At 37.0% G+C, this 17591-nt stretch overlaps 1 protein-coding gene across 1 annotated transcript; it reads left to right on the top strand.

Moving 5' to 3' along the window:
* The first annotated feature begins 8986 nt into the window (after window positions 1-8986).
* Window positions 8987-17308, top strand: LOC103502211 (ras-related protein RABB1c). Its single transcript, XM_008466061.3, has 6 exons — window positions 8987-9481; window positions 9714-9853; window positions 10860-10942; window positions 12434-12638; window positions 12797-12865; window positions 16955-17308. The coding sequence occupies exons 1-6, from the start codon at window positions 9436-9438 to the stop codon at window positions 17045-17047; spliced, it is 636 nt and encodes a 211-aa protein (XP_008464283.1). The 5' UTR covers window positions 8987-9435; the 3' UTR covers window positions 17048-17308.
* Window positions 17309-17591: the final 283 nt, after the last annotated feature.

Genomic DNA, 17591 nt, shown 5'->3' with positions numbered 1-17591 from the left:
TCTATCTTTTAAGAAAAATAATGGATGGAGGAAAGCGATTTTAGAGCAGCCTGCATGGATGGATGGAGGAATTAAAACCCCACCTTTAGCAACAAATTAAAATATTTTACAACCATTACAATTCTTGTGCCATGTAAGTATCACAATTTACCAAAGATATAAACAAGTGCAACACTCGAGAAAAAAGCCTATTCTTACCTAATAGCAACTTGCTTAACTGAAAATTACACTATAGATTAGGGAGCTAATATAAGACAATCAAACATTACAAATCCTAGGACAGTCTAGTCATCAAACTACCCAAAGAATGTGTCTAAGCTATAACTAAATTCTAGAAAGCTCCCTATTCTATTCATCCTAGTCTCCTCCAATTCAATTACTATTATTACTAACTACTTTTTTTACTCTATTATTACTAACTACCTTTCTAGAGGAAAAGAAGTTACTTACTAGACATCCAAATTTGGGTAGTTTTGAATCTTTAATCTTTTTCCGATCTGAATAACCTGCAAATTGAAACAACATTGAAAGGAGAGAAATAAAATCAATCAATCTAAACTAATCGAAGTAAATAAATGAATTTAGACCAAAAAGTGGTAGGAACAATTAGAAGTTTTCTTTAACATTAGGACTTACGAGAGAATAGTTAATAACTTAATACAATTATTAAAGATAAAAAAGGACAATTTGAGACGAAATTTAATAGAAAAATGTCAAAAATTGTATCCATTAAAATTATCTTGTCACAAACATTCTTTTCAATATGCATTACATCAAGTTTATGACGTAATAGTAGTCTCGACCAGTAAGAAAATTAAAAAAGATACTTCTCTTAATCCTATTGAGAAGTCTCTATCTTTTCTTAATTGCGAATGTAGCTTACTTCTACGCCAAACGTGGTTCTCTAGAAGATAGCGCTAATGTTTCATGAAAGATATTTTTCCTCTTATCTTAAATGACCATCTATCTCCCGTGCATATGAGACATGTCTGATACCCCTTCGTACTCCACCCAGATAAGTCACCATATGTTGGGAAGTTATTAATTGTCCACAACAAAATTATATACAACTGAAAAAACTAATTGGTGAGAGAATCATACGTACGTACACCAAAAGTTCATAACTCTTTTAATTCCCCAATCAATTATTGGAGGTAAATATCAATTTTCCTATCAGGAGATCTTGAACCGAGTATGAGCAATGACATGAAAAAGTTGGACTCTTTCATGCATTTCCAAGATGGCAAGTTGTAAGGAATTAACACCACTGACCACAAATCGTACGAGGTACTCATATTCCCAAACAGATTAATCCATCTGAAACTAACCCCAAACGAAAGTTCCATGAATCTAAAACGAAATTAGGAAATTCACAATCAAAATGCTTTCATCTAGGTATTAGCTGGATGTCTTAACACATACACTGTTTCGACTCGTTTATCCTTATGTCATTTCATGTCAGACAAGCCTTCTTGTGATACAAATAATCGTTGTAATCTCGATATCAATAGAAAGTAGTGCAGTACCTTGTACTGAGACTCGCTACAAGTTGGACAATGTTCCAAATCGCCATATTCCTTCCAGTAAAATACACAGTCGTACTTACACTCATGAATAGTCTCATGTCCCAGACCTAAGTCATGCAATTTTCATTTGGCTTCGTAGAATGAACTAGGGATAATAGTACCTATTGGAAATTCTACTTTTAACAATTCTAATAACATATCGAAGGATTTGTTACTCCAACCATTCAGACCCTTGATATGTATCAACTTAACTAAAAAATTCAGGGAGGAAAATTCTGAACAACCGGGTATAGTTCATTCTGTACTTCATTCAATAACTCTTGAAATATGTTTGTTGTCTCTTGTTCTAGACGACTAATATTAAACAACGTCTCACACTCCAAGCCTTCCTCTATTTCTTCTTCGTGTTCAATCGGAGCTTATAAATCATTAAGCATTCCTAAATTTCATTTTCTTTAGGAAAAAGTTACTGCTAGTTCCTTCATTAAAAGGTTACTGCTAGTTCCTTTACCAAACAATTATATACCTTTATGCAAGTTCATTGGCTCTCCATGATACACCTAGTCTGTATAGGAGCGAGATATTTCAATTGTTGATAGGTGTCACTCCACATCCTCTAATGACTCTCAAATTGAGTTCATACATCTCTTACATGGACACCTTGTTCGTCCGTAATCATCGACGTGATACTTGGCAACCTCTAAAAATTTGGATACTCCCTCTGTATACTCAATTGAGAATTTATTTCCTAAGTTTTATCCAACCCTTGTCCATTGTTAAAGACCTAAAACATAAATATGTTTGATTAGTCTTCTATTCCCCCTCTCAAATGCTTGAACTTACTCCATAAATAAGCTATGCCCAATCTCCCAACTTTTTCACTAAAGCTATGTTTAAACTACATAGACTACCATAACTGCATGATAGCCAAAAAAGCTAACCACTAATAACTCCAATCTTTACAATCTACCTAACACTTCGAACACCCGAAATATAATCACCCCTCAAATTCAATATAATCCCCCCCCCCCTCAAATTCAATCACAATCTTAAATTCAAACTCAAATTAATTCTAAAATCCTAAAAACACTACAAATTCAAATACAATATTAGAACATAAAACTAATTCAAAATCTAAATCCTAAAACTAATTCAAAATATAAACTAATTCTTTAACTAAATCAAAACTAAAACTAACTAAACCACTTATCGAAATGAAGTGCAGCAGTGGCAGACGATGACGAACGACGAGATGGAGACGTTGGTGAGCACGGTGGATGAACGAAGTTCTCTCCTTCTACGTCCCTCTCTCTCTCTCTCGCAATCTCTCCTTTCTCTTCTAGTTTTGTAGATTTTTTATAGGAGAACTCCCCACGTAAAATGAAAACGTCAGAAGAACCACCTATTTCTGACACCATTAGTAATGCATTAGGAATAATTTTCCATTCCTCCGACGCAATACTAATGGCATTGGGCATTAAGACCCACTTTCTCGACGCCATGCAATTGACGTCGAAGGAAAAAGAAATTATTATTTAATTGTTTCTTTCTCCCAACGTCGTGTATGGCCATGTCGGGAATATCCAACGCACTTTCAATGTATATATGCATGGCATTGGGGAAAAGAAAAAGGTTAAATAATAATTTGCTTTCCTCCGACGTCGTAAATGCCCATGTTGGGAATATCAAACCCATCTCTGACGTATGTATGCATGGCTTAAGGGAAAAGAAAATTATTATTTAATCTTTTCCTTTTTCCCGACGTTTATGTTTATGGCATCGAGGATGGTCGAGCTTTGCCAACGTCGGAAACCCAACATCTGAACAAATTCGCTAGCCCAAGCACCCCTTACGGTGTTAGCGGAAGCCCTTTTTACCAACTTACCTCGACGAAATTTGGTGCATCGAGAGAACTCCGATTTCTTATAGTGACTTTTGCATGAGTTGGAAAGAATGTTAGAAAACTATTGGAAAAGTAAAAAGGTACAAATGACTTTCTCATTTTATTTATGGTGTATTCAATGTTATTTATACACATATGAGAAAGAGAAATAATTAGTTACAATAGGACCACAAGATAAAAACAGAATTAACTGTTTAATACTCCCCCCTCAAGGTGGGGCAACTATGTCTTGGATGCCCATCTTGCCTATTAATGGAAACAGGATGCTTGCTGGAAGAGGCTTCGTAAACACGTCTGTAAGCTGATTAGAAGATCAAACTGGTAACAGCTTGATGGATCTATTTGTTATTCTATCTCGAACAAAATGACAATCTAGTTCGATATGTTTGGTTCTTTCATGAAACATGGGATTATTTGTAATGTAGATGGTGGCTTGATTGTCACAAAAAAGGAAGGCTGGAGATGGAGCTTTAATTTGTAGTTCATTAAGAAGGCTCCGAAGCCACATGACTTCACATGTAGTGACAGCTAGAGCTAGATATTTGGCTTCTGCAGATGATCTTGCTACTGTTTGTTGCTTCTTGGTATCCAAGAAACAAGAGAGTTTCCAAGGAAAACACAAAATCTTGTGACTGAGCGGCGGGTGTCTAGGCAAGAGCCCCAATCGGCATCAGCGAAAGAATTTATTGAGAAGCCTTGAACTTTAGGTAGAATGATGCCTTTTCCTGGGGACCCTTTGAGATATTTGATTAGGTGGTTGGCTGCATTCATGTGATTTATGGTTGGTTTAGCCATAAATTGGCTTAATTTGTGTACTGCAAAGGTTATATCGGGTCGTGATATGGTTAAGTAAAGCAGTCAACCAATAAGACGTCTGTATGGAGTGGCATCATGGAGAATGTATTTATCAGAAGCATTCAATTTTGTTGTTGTATCCATGGGGATGGACGTTGGTTTTGCACCAAGAAGGCCTGTATCTTCAATAAGTTGAAGAGTATAATGTCTCTGTGAGAGAAAAAGGTCGGATGAGTTTCTTGCCAATTCAAGGCCAAGGAAAATTTTTAAGAGACCCAGGTCTTTCAAGAGGAACTTTTGGTTAAAAGCTCTTTTTAATTCTTGTATGTGAAGTGCATTTGCACCGGTGATGATGATATCATCTACATAAACAAGAAGAGCTATGAATGAGTCATTTTTGCCTCTAATGAATATAGAGTAGTCAGCTTTTGACTGTTGAAATTCTAGAGAAACTAGAAAAGTTGAGAACTTTGTAAACCATTGCCTTGAGGCTTGTTTTAATCCATAGATGGATTTTTGGAGCTTGCATACTAATTTCTTCCCTTGAATTTCATATTGTGGCTTATAGCCTAATGGTAGCTCCATATAGACCTCTTCAAACAGTTGTTCATGTAAGAAGGCGTTGTTTACATCAAGTTGGACTAAGGGCCATTCTTTTGTGACGACTATGAAGGTTTTAACAGTGACCATCTTGGCAACAGGTGAGAAGGTTTCAAAGTAGTCAAGACCTTCTTGTTGAGTATATCCTTTTGCCACAAGACGTGCTTTATATCTTTCAATGGATCCATCAGCTTTATGTTTGATCTTGTAGACCCAACAACAACCAATGGAGTTATTGCCTTTAGGTAAGGGAACAATGCTCCATGTTAGGTTTGTTTCCATAGCTTCCAGTTCTGCTTTCATGGCCTCACGCCATTCTTGGGATATTACTGTTTCATGGTAAAAAGTTGGTTCTTTTTTGGTGGAGGCTTGAAGGATAGAGTATTTATGTGTGAGGGATAAGGCTTCGTATGACAAATGTTGGTTTTATGGGATATTTGGTGGATTTTTGAGTAGGTGGGGATTGTGTGGTAAGTAGGCTGCAATGATATGCTTGTATGTAGGAGGAGGTTTTTGTTATTCGTGTAGATTTTCTGATGGTGGTTTCTTTATTGGCATTGGGTTGTCTATCTTGTTGAGATATAGTAGTTTCATTGATGTCACTGTTTCCAACCATATTTTCATCGTTCATTGGCTGTTCATTTTCAGAATCATTAGATTTAGTATTACTATTACTAGGGTCTTCATCTCTTGTAGGTGTGGGGTTGAGATTAATGTGGTATGTGAATGTAAGTTACATTCATGGAAAGGTTTGGGTAGTGAAAAGCCCGGTAGAGGATCAACAGGTATTTGGTTTTTGGAGATGTCGTTTAAGGGAAAAGTGGTTTCATGGAAGATTACATCTCTTGAGATGAAGACCTTTTTGTGTTCAATGTCATATAATTTGTAGGTTTTCATGCCTTGGGGATAGCCAATGAAGACAGAAGGAATAGCTCTGGGTTGGAATTTAGAACGGTTGTGGGGTAGTGATGATGCATAGCATAGGGAGCCAAAAACTTTCAATGAGTTGTAGTCAGGGACGATGTTGTTTTATTTCTAGAATGGGGATTTCCATTGTAGTAACCTGGATGAGGTTCTGTTAATTAAGTAAACAGCAGTGAGGATGCAGTCTCCCCGAAAATTCAAGGGAACTTGGGACTTAAAGTAGAGAGCACGGGCTGTGTTCAAAATATGTTGATGTTTTCTTTCAACGACAAAGTTCTGCTGTGGGCATTGAACACATGTGTATTGGTGTATCACTCCTTTTTGTTCAAAAAAGGTGGTGAATTTGAGTTCACGAGCATTGTCAGATCTCACTTGCTTGATTGCTTTGTCATATTGGGTCTTTATCAGTTTGAAAAACTGTGGTATGAAGGAGATAACATCAGATTTGAGTTTGAGCATGAAGACTCAAGTGTAACGAGTGGCATCATCAACAATGGTGAGAAAATAAGAATATCCAGAATATGTTTCTGTTGAGAAAGGTCTCAAAATATCTACATGAATTAAATCAAAAGCATTTGAAGACAAATGATTATTAGAAGTAAAGGAAAGCTTTCTTTGTTTTGCCAGAGGACAAATAGTACAATGAGACATTTTGTCTACTGTAGATGGTTTTAAAAACAAAGGAATTTGTAAAGAGTTTATGGTCTCAATAGAAGGGTGACCCATCCGTTGGTTCCATAAGGATGCTTTATTTGCAGTGACAGCACAGATGGATGGAAAACATGTGGGTTGGTCAATGATATATAGTCCTTGGAAGAGTTTAGCACTGCTAATCTTCTTTGAAGTGTACTTGTCCTGAATGGTACAAATTTCAGTGAATAATTGAACAGAGAGTGAAGATTCCTTTCTAATTGCACTTACAGAAAGCAAGTTGAAGGTGAAGTCAGGCATATAAAGAATATATTTCCAAATAAGTGTATCAGACAACTTTACAGTACCAATATTCTTGACTTGATAAGTATTTTTATTTGGCAGGCTAATAGAAGCAGAGCATGGTTTAATGTCAGTGAGAAATTCTTTAGAATGGCATATGTGAGTGGATGCTCCAGAATCAATGATCCAGTGTGAATTAGAGAGGGTACTTATTATGTGATTGATGGAATTATTTGATGGAGCTGTAAGTTGAGACTGAAGTTGGTTGAGAAGATTTTGGCATTGTAACAAGGCTTCTGTTAGATTTGTGACGCTATTCAAGCTTGTAGAAGCATTACTGGTTTGAGTTGTGACTGAATTTGTGTTGTTGCTCGATACAGATTCGGAGTTACTATTGCTGGTTCTCTGCTGTTTTGTTTTATATCTAGGGGGATATCCATGTACCTTATAGCATCTGCCAACAGTGTGTCCTAGGATATTACAGTGAGTACAAATAGGTCTGTCCTTATGGTGTTTGTGTACAAAATTATTTCTAGGGTTATTTGAGGATACAACAAGGGCAATGGCTGGAGTATTGATAGCAGGGGAGAAAGAACCGATAGCTCGTTGTTGTTCTTCTTGAAGTAGAAGGGAAAAGGCTCGAGAGATGGATGGAATGGGTTCCATGAGGAGTAGTTGGGTGCGGGTTTGGGCATAAGAATCATTCAGTCCCATGAGGAAGTCCATGAGATATTCGGTTTGAAGAAAATTTGCTACTTCTTGATTTCTTCCACAACGACAACTTCCACAGGTGCAGGCAGATCTGTATGAGTTTAATTCATCAATTAAGGTTTTAAACTTGGTGAAATACATGCTTACCGATTCTTGATTCTGAGAAAGGGTTGCAAGTGATCTCTTTAGGTGAAAAATGCGAGGGGCATTCTTCCGTTGGAAACGTTCCTTGAGGTCAAGCCAAATACTTCTTGCTAAATTTGCAAAGAGAATACTGGCTGAGATTGGTTTGGATACTGAATTCAAGATCCAAGAGATGATAATGTTGTTGTTTCTGATCCACGAAGGGAGGAGATCTTCATTTGGTCGGGGAAGGTTACCATCAATAAAACCGAGTTTATTTTTTACTGATAATCCGATGATCATCGCGCGGCTCCAAGAAACGTAATTTTCTTCTGTTAATGGCTCGGTAACTAGTATTAAACTAGTGTTGTCGTTATGGTGTAGGTAATAAGGACTGATGTATCCTTGATTTGGGTTTTGATGGCCATCAGAAGTTGGAGGAGGATTTTCTTGGGTCTGAGATGTGGTAGAAGGATTCAGATTGGGAGTTTGGGAGTTTTGGTCGGCCATGGGAGTGTAGCAGGGGAAAATGGTTGGGAGATGGAACGGATCGGGGAAGAAGAAGAGAAAATTAATGAGGGGGGATAGAATGGGTCGGTGAAGAAAAGGAGAAAATTAGTGAGGGAATTATTTGAGGGTGAGAAAAAAAAAAGAGGAAAGATAAGGAAGGGGTTAAATTTCATCTGATACCATATTGGAAAAGTAAAAAGGTATAAATGACTTCTCATTTTATTTATGGTGTATTCAATGGTATTTATACACATATGAGAAAGAGAAATAATTAGTTACAATAGGGACAGTTACCAAATTGATTAATAAGATAAAAATAGAATGTAACTGTTTAATAAAAACCTTCTAAACCCTATTTGTCTAATAGCATTTCTTCAACTTTCACTATTTATTTTATACTTGATTGTTCAATACTCCTTCCGCGTACAACCACAAGAATCATTCCACGTTACTAAGGCAAGAGATTTATTACGTAAATAATTGTCAATAAAATTTATTTGGTAAACTCTTACTAGTATAGATGGAATTACAAATGTATTTGATGAGAGGTTTGCAAGCCACAACAAATCTCTCCTATCAATATAACTTAATTAGATAGTTTTCTAAGATGGTGGAATGGAAAGAGGGGAGTAAAATGGTATTAAAGAAGAGCAAAAAAAAAAAAAAAAAAAGGGTAAATGGTAGATCATATATCGAATTTGACGAGAGAGAAAATTGAAGAGGAATATAATAATTTCGTCTATAAAAGAGGTACTATCAGTTTGTATTCATTTATTAATAGTTCTGAAATTTGGATACTTCATATATTGGTGATACTTTAAAAAGTTGATGCATGATTTTTAGTTGTTAATTAGATGTCAAAATAGATAAACATAGTTCAGCTATGAGTTACTGTCCATCCTTCTTTTTGAGAGATAAAAAGGATACCAACTATGTAATAGTTGAAACTTAGATTTTCCACAAAAAAGAAGAAACAACGGTTGTTAATTAAATTGGTGTAAAGGAAATGGTGGAGTTAGGAGGAGAAGATCCGTTAGGAAATGAGAGAGTTTTTGTTTGTAAAGAAAGAAAATGAGAATGTTGGGGGTGGAAGGGTGTGATGAAAGATGAAGTGGCGAATAAAAAGTTTTGTATATTAATAGGAATTGAAACTGACAGCTCAAAGTCAGAGATCGCAATTCAATCCAACACAACACAACACAACACAACACAACACACACTAACCTCCCTTTGCCTTCCCTCCTTGGAACTCCGCAATTGAAACTCCACCCTCTTTACCGTTTCTCGACGTTTCCCCATTTTTCCTTCCACCCATCCATCCCCCTCCCCCCTTAATTCCTTTTCTGTTCCCTCATTCTTCCATTTCCTCTCCCCTCCCCTCTCCTTTTCTTCTTCGATTCCCACCTTAATATGTCATACGCCTACCTTTTCAAGTACATCATCATTGGTGATACTGGTACGTCTTCCTGTACACGATTTTTTCGTTTTCGATCTGATTCCTCAATTGGGTCCCTTCGATTACCCTTTATTTTTGCTTAATCTACGTGATCGATCTGTTTCTCTGATTTTATTATGTGAATGCTTGTCTGCTTCGGTATTTACTGGCCTCAGCTTTGAATTTGGATGCTGTTTGCTGTTTCTCGATTGATTCCGGCGATTGAAACTGAATTCTGTTCTCTATTCTCCAGGAGTTGGAAAATCATGTCTTCTTCTCCAGTTTACCGATAAGAGATTCCAGCCTGTTCATGACTTGACTATTGGCGTAGAATTTGGTGCGAGGATGATTACCATTGATAACAAACCAATTAAGTTGCAAATTTGGGACACGGTTAGCTATCTCTCTTCATTTTTTTTTTGGGTGATTTTCTTGGAAATTTCTGATTTCAAGTCTCTAGATATTTAACTGTGTCAGTTGTCTATTGAATTGGTTTTTGGATTGTATTGTACATTTTCTTGGATCCTTTTAAAGGATAATCATCTGGAAATGTACTTGATACAAGCGGATCTGGACCTATAAGCTTAAATCTTAGTTCAAATAGAAGGCGCAAACAATAACACTAATAAAACAATGAAACCTCCATTCGTGCTCACTCTGTAGCGTCCATACTATTTCTGTGACTTATATTGTGATGTTTGAAGCGTTTGGAGAGTTTCTTTTCAAGCTTCTTGGTGCTGCTTCATCAAAAGATTTTTTCATCAAGTTGTTAGTTTGTACAAAATTGAAGAGTTTTGCAGTTTGCTCTTTGTTAGGTTTTTGTTGTTTTGTGGACGCTTTTTGGGTTTCTCTGGTGTTTTCTTAGTAGCCAAAGTCATCGTTTTTTCAATCAATATTTGGAGGCATGTTTCTAGATGTTAGAAAGTTTCTCTGTTTGGTTGTATTTGTTTGTATTTTTTTTCTTCTCTTCCTTTCGGAGGTTTTATCTTTTGAACTTTTTTTCCATCTTGCTACATCAATGTGAATATGTTTCTTGTTTTAGAAAAAGTTTATTATCGTAACATGGCTTTGAGTCTAAAAGAATAATTTAAAATTAATGCAACAGTTATATGTGCGCTTAGCTCAAGTTCTCTGCTTAAACTTATAGCCCACACATATATCACAGCCAGCATTCCTATTCAACTGATAGGTCGTTCAAAATTACTCTCTGCTTGTCTTATCTAAAAAATTACTATCTGCCTTCTATAAGGATGATCATTATTGAAACAATGTGGTGTAAACATATATAACATAAGAATGGTACAGATAATGTCTTTTGTACTCTTTCAATTTAAAATTTTCCTTTCATATGAGTTTCATCAAGTTTTTCCAATTCTGAAGTTTCCCAGAAACATTACAGGCTGGTCAAGAATCTTTCAGGTCTATTACGAGGTCCTACTATAGAGGTGCTGCCGGAGCATTGCTTGTCTACGACATCACCAGGTCTTCTTACATCGTGGTTCCCTTCTAAATTAATACTACTTTTGAATTTTGATGTGGGAATGATTCTGTACTTCAGCTATTTGTATTTGATGCTTTATGAAGTACCTGACTTCTTTGATGATGGATTTAACAGAAAATCTACCAAGAGGGTCCATGCTCCAATTTCATATACAAAATTGGTAAAACAAATACAGATAAAGCTTCCAATTCCAAACATTAATTATACTGCTTAACCAAACACACCTTATTTATTCTGGGCATTTAACACTCAAAACATTTAAATCCCAGATATTTAATATTCATACCCATAAAACAATATCTTCAATCTAAACGGGTCGTTAGTATTGTACAGACCCTAAGTCACCCAAATGAATTCATGTAGGAAAGGGAAGAAGGGGACCAAGTGATGTAAGTATGTGAGGAAATGCGGATTGGCAGGCATGTGTTTGATTTTGTGGTTAGTTGTTCGTTGTGTATGTTTGTCAGATGGAGGTATTAAGGCCGACTGTGACAGAGAGGAGGCTACCTTTTTGCATTTTGTTATATTTATTATTATTTACAAAAATAAATATATGCTGTGCACAGTTGTTAAAATATTACCTTCAAACATCAAAATAACAACCATACAATTCATAAAGAAGACTATTACTGGACCAATGGTCCAACATCATTAGTTAAAACACAAAAAACTACAAAATAGAATCGAACAACCCTTCTACACTTTTTCATAAGTCACAGGAGTGGACAGTGAAAAAACACATAAATGGGATTTAAAAAAGGAAACGAAAACAAAAGGAAAGAAAAGACAAAAATGGGAGAGAAAAAACAAAAGTCACTGGCATGGAGAGCTGGTGGGTGTAGGGTCTTCAAATTGCTAGCAGGTGAGTGGGTCTTCAAATCATTGTGTTTGAGGAAGGAGGAAAAATTGTGCATGCGAAACTCTTCAGCAGTAGCAAGCAACAAGTATGTGGGTCAGCCGACAAAACAAAACCCTAACATAAGCTTTTCTTTTCTTTTTCAAAAGAAAGAGTTCAGCTGGGCTTGAGCTTATTTCAATTATTTTTTCTTTTTAACTTTGCAGCTTGCTGTGTCTTGTCATATTAGAAATAAAAATATAATTGAAAAAAAAAGGGTAATAACAAAATATTATGGATGTTGGTGTTCGACACGTCTCTTTCGCCAACAATTGGCCATTTTAGGAGTGTGGGTGCGTTATAAGTTATGGTTTATTTTAATCTTGTATAGTTGTAGCCTGTAGGTTTGTGGGAGAGGATTTACTTAAACATGACCGCAGTTAAAAGTAATGCAGTTAGTCCGGTTTGACAGCAGTTCTTTTCCTTTCCAATTACATGACATTTTGGCGTGATTCTGCCTTCTAATTTAACATGATAGACTGCATAAGCTGAAATGAGGCGTCACCAACATGCTTAAAATTTCTTGAGTGGATGAAAATTTCAGAACTTATGGTGTGTGGCTATCATACTTTTTCAGGAGGGAGACTTTTAATCACTTGGCTAGCTGGCTTGAAGATGCAAGACAACATGCTAATGCAAACATGACAATAATGCTGATAGGTAATAAGTGTGATCTTGCACACCGAAGGGCTGTCAGCACTGAGGAAGGGGAGCAGTTTGCAAAGGAGCATGGTTTAATTTTTATGGAGGCCTCTGCTAAAACTGCTCAAAATGTCGAGGAGGTGATACAATAGACATAAATTGCCTTTCACAAAATTTAAATTGGATGTTCATCTCTAAACTAAGAACATGACATAAAAGATATAATATTCACCTTTTTGATATATTGTAAACAATTTTCTGTCCCACAGTTTTGATGATGATCAATAATTTTTAACAGGCATTCATTAAAACTGCTGCAACCATATATAAGAAGATCCAGGATGGAGTGTTTGATGTATCTAATGAGGTATGCGGTATACTTTTCCTTCTTCCTGTTAAATGTTAATGGAAGTATTTTTGTTTCACTGTTGCAGTTCTTTTTGCATTATGTGAGTAGTGGTTAGGGGTATATAGATTATAGATAATATTTCAGTAAGGGGTATTATGGGTTTAGCTAGTGGTGCCTTGATTATAAGAGGAGTTGGGCATCTTAGAGAGTGTGGAACATTTTGGTGAGAATTTTGATCATGGGACTTTGGGAGAGAGAGAACTCTTTCGAAAGGCTGTGGGTATGTTGTAACTTTTGAAGGCAGAGTTAGATATATTAGGAGTATTAGTAGGATATTAGTAGGGTTATGTTAGGGCTCCAATTCTACTGAAGTATTTGAGAAGGGGTAAAAAGGGTAGTATGAGTGAAAGTTAGTTATGGTGGGGATCACTAGGTTGTATGGAAGTCAGGAGTGGTGAGTCTATCTATAGAATAAGATGATGCTTAGGGCATACTTTTGGTAATTAGCAAGTAGTCTTGAGAAAGGGGTGGGGGTTAAGCTCTCTGTACTCAAAGGGTATTGTGACCTCAGGGCAACTCTTTCATATTAATACTAAAGTAGTAAGGGATACCTTACATATTTTTAACGGAGAATTCATCATGGGAAAAGCAAAGAAGATGCACAGTAGAGGATTGAAGAGAAGGTGGAAGCAACAGAGGAGGAGATCACGAGTCTCGAGAGCAGTGTGGAGATTATCTGGAATAGAAGGTGTAGCAGCGTTGCTGAAATTGATATCAACACTATCGGCATCCAATTTCAATTCCCCCGTTTCCTTTCCTCGCTCCCGGTATGACTCAATATCAACACTATCGGCAGAGGTGGTTATGATCATAAGTTATCTGAGATCACGAGTGGATCTTCATCAAAGAAAGGGAAAGAGAAGGAAGATCAAGAGGAGACACAGCAATGACTGTTGGAATGAAGGCAAATGAAGAAATAATTGACCGGAGTAAGTTAAAAAATGTCGAGATGCCGGTTTTCGGAGGAGATGATCTGGACGTCAGGCTCTTTCGAGTGGGAAGATACTTCCATATTCACAAACACTCTAACCATGAAAAATTAACTGTATCTGTAATTAATTTTGAGGAGTGGCTCTCATTTGGTATCGTGGAAAAGAAGAATGTGAAGCTTCAAGGATTGGAAGGATCTGAAAAGTACACTTGTTGAACTAGTTACGATCATCACGAGAGGGAATGCTAATGGGACAATTTCTTTGGATTCGGCAAGAGTCAACGGTGTGGACAATTTGAGAAAATGATGGCGTCAGTTTCTCTTCTCATCTCACAGATGAACAGTTGTTGGAAACCTTTGTCACAAGCTCGGATCTGGTTATCAAGGCTGAGCTAGAATGTTGGGAGTCCACAACTTTGGACGTGGTAATGGAGAAGGGCCAAAGGTAAAAAATAAGGAGATAGCCCGAGAAGAGAAAAAGAGAAAAAAGAAAGAGGGCCCAACCCAATTAGGGCACCCTAAAGCGAGAATAACAAAGACCCAATTGGCACTAGTATGTATCTGAGGACATGAGATCCCGGGTTCAAATCCCCTCATCCTCAAGTTGTGTTACAATACCTTTCCAAAAAAAAAAAAAGAAAAGAGCGAGAATCAAAGAGAACGAACGTATGGAGTACCTTACCGTGTGTACGATCACATTGACAAATGTAGCACCGACGGAAACCAAGAGGGAAACACCAGCCGGATGTTTAACAAACATGAATTTTAAGAGCCGCAAAGATAATGGACTTTGTTTTCATTGTGATGAAAAGTTCTTTGTTGGCCACTAGTGTAAAGCGAGAGAATTAAGAAGCATGAGGATGTTTGGTGTAGACGACAAAGGTAATGAAGTAGAGATATTCGATAACATGGAATCGAGAGAGGAAGAGATTATAGAGTTGCAAAAGGCGGAAGTTGTAAATGCTGTGAAGCTATCGTTGGACTCAATGATGAGGTTTTCATCACCAGGAACCCTAAAAATGAAAGGGATGATTGAAAATGAAGTAGTGATAGTTCTTATCGATTGTGGAGCTACCTACAATTTCCTTGCGCAGAAATTGGTCGAGGAACTGAAGCTCCCCTTGGTAGAAACGATGCACCCTGGAGTGATAATGGGGAAGGGATCTGCAGCCAAGGGAAAAGGTATGTGTAGAGTTGTGTTGACAATAGGGGAATTGATGATTTGAGAATTTTCTTCCTCTAGAGTTGGGAGATGTGGAGGTAGTCTTGGCGAGCACTAACAATGGGAGTCTCAGAAGTAGATTGGTGAGCACTAACGATGACTATAGGGAAGGGAGTCGAGAAGACTGTGTTACAAGGTGGTCCATCGCTAACCCAAGTGAAAGTAACCTTGAAGGAAATGATGAAAGCCTAGGAAGACTGACCAAGGGTTCCTAGCAAAATGCCGGACATTGGAAGGGTATATTGAGCTGGATGAATTCCAACTTACAACAACCACAGCCAATCAACCTGATGAGTTATATGCTTTACTGAGTGGGTTTTCTAAACTATTCGTATTACCAACTGAATTACCACCAATTTGTGAAATAGATCACCAGATTAATGTGATAGAGGGAGCCTCACAGTGAATGTGAGACTGTATCGTTATGCTCATCATCAGAAGAATGAAATCGAGAAGACGGTAGATGATATGTTACAAGTAGGAACCATTCAACGAACTGTCAGCCCGTATTTCTGTCCAGTCTCGTTGGTAAGAAAGAAAGATTGAGGATGGCGATTTTGTATTGACTACCGGGCCTTGAATAATATCACTATTTCCGATCGTTTTCCAATTCCCCTTGTGGAAGAACTTCTAGACAAACTCCATGGCTCACAAATATATTCCAAGCTAGACTTGATATTGGGCAACAAGTAGATCAGGATGCAAACTCCGAACACAGGTTTGCCGAGAGGTGCTTCTTCTTCCGTTTATTCTTCCGTTTCTTCTTCCAACCACTATCTCAATGTTTCCCCCTCTTTACCACTCTTCCTCCGCACTGGTATTTTCCTTCTCATTCCCTTACTCGTCTCACTAACTTTTTCCATTTTTAGATTTTGAACGTTCTCACCTTCCACTTCTTGTGGAGTTCTTGATTCTGTCTTTGCTGGGGTATCCTCTTTTCCCCCTTCCCTCTGCTTGGCCGCCTGATTCTCCCTTGCCTTTGGAGGAAGCATTCTCAGGTAAGATCAACGTCATCCAGCAACCCTTTCGAACTCAACTAGACAGTTTACAAACAAGGTTTTGTTTCTGTTTGGATGGCTGCTAGGATTCTTTCTTCTCTTTCTCTCTTTGTCTGCACATCCTTGCTTGTAATCGTTCAATGTTTGCTGCACTAATTCCAAGATCTTTAACATCTTTTTTAGCTTATTATCTCACTTCCGAATCCATAGCAAATATTCTCAGAACGAACGGGCTCTGTACCAATTTGTTAGGATCCTACCTAACAAGGAAATACTCAAGAACACACAAGGAGCACTAAAAGATAGTTTTATTTTGCAATATCAAGAACTACAATATACCCAACACTTTCAAGAGGGCTGAGAATCCTTTCCCAAATTCCCCAAAGGGAAGGCCTTACAAAATACTTCACCCCCTCCTCTCAACCCACACCTTCTATTTATAACAAAAAAAAAAACCCTAACAAACTTACTAGCTAATTGCTATTTTGTCCCTTCTAATAACCTACTAATATTCTAGTAATACTCCTAATATTTCCATAACTAGCGGACTTACAAACTTATGTTAGTATTGCAATTTATTTGTATCTTGAGTTTCTTTGTGTTTTCTTTTTGAGTTTTCTGTGTTGGATCGAACTTCAGAGATTCTGAGGTTTATCTTTGTAGGAGGGGGTTTTGGTTCTACATTTGGCTAAGCTATCTGAAGTGGGTGGGTTCACTGTTAGTAAAAAATTATCTTGCTGTTTGAATTGTAGGCGTTTGGGCAATGGCATTTAGCCACTGTCATTAAGGACAGAATTTAGATTCTAGTTTCGATTGTTAGATTTTCTTTTTTAAAAACGATGTATGAATAGTGATGAGAATGAGGTAATTGATGCAATGTTCCATCCTATGTGCAGTCGTATGGGATAAAAGTTGGATATGGTGGAATCCCAGGGCCATCAGGAGGTAGAGATGGTGCTACAGCTCAATCTGGGGGTTGTTGCAGTTAAATCTTGCTGCTCAATATAGTGTATCAACTTTGATGTTCTCTTTAAATTCCTTCGTTATCTATGAGTGCCAGAAAACTCCCCCTCCCCCTCAAAATAGAAGGAAAAGAAAAAAGAATGAAACCGATAATAGGTTATCAGGTATTTGTATAATCATTTGTTGTGTTCTGCTTTTTTTTCTTCTTTTCAACAAAGTTAATTATGTCTTCATCATATTTGATTGTAAAGATAAATTCATATTAATGCATGTTATTGGTGACAAAACTGCATCCTCCTTTTGCATTAGCTTGTATGTATATGATTTGTAGTTTATACGTGAACGTTTTATATATCCAGCAAGATGATCAAACTCAATATTGGATAAACTCACTCACATGTTGATTTCTTTATCTCAAAGTCCAAGTTAAATTTAAAAGTCAAGAAAGATGTTTTTCTTTCTGTTATATGAAGGCTTTGCACTAAAATATCTTCTTTCTTTTTTTCTTTTTCTTTTTTTTTTTTTTTCCCCTCTTTTAATGAAGGATTGGATTTCCTTTTAAAAAAGAGA

Source organism: Cucumis melo, chromosome 12 (genome assembly GCF_025177605.1).
Source record: "Cucumis melo cultivar AY chromosome 12, USDA_Cmelo_AY_1.0, whole genome shotgun sequence".
Classification (NCBI taxonomy): Eukaryota; Viridiplantae; Streptophyta; class Magnoliopsida; order Cucurbitales; family Cucurbitaceae; genus Cucumis; species Cucumis melo.
This window is presented reverse-complemented; position numbering and strand designations above follow the sequence as displayed.

Bases quoted from the DNA above. Each gene is read 5' to 3' on its own strand.
- LOC103502211 (XM_008466061.3), top strand. From the start codon at position 9,436: ATGTCATACGCCTACCTTTTCAAGTACATCATCATTGGTGATACTG. The intron at 9,854-10,859 runs GTTAGCTATCTC...GAAACATTACAG, and splicing joins AGTTGCAAATTTGGGACACG to GCTGGTCAAGAATCTTTCAG. The intron at 10,943-12,433 runs GTCTTCTTACAT...ATACTTTTTCAG, and splicing joins CTTGTCTACGACATCACCAG to GAGGGAGACTTTTAATCACT.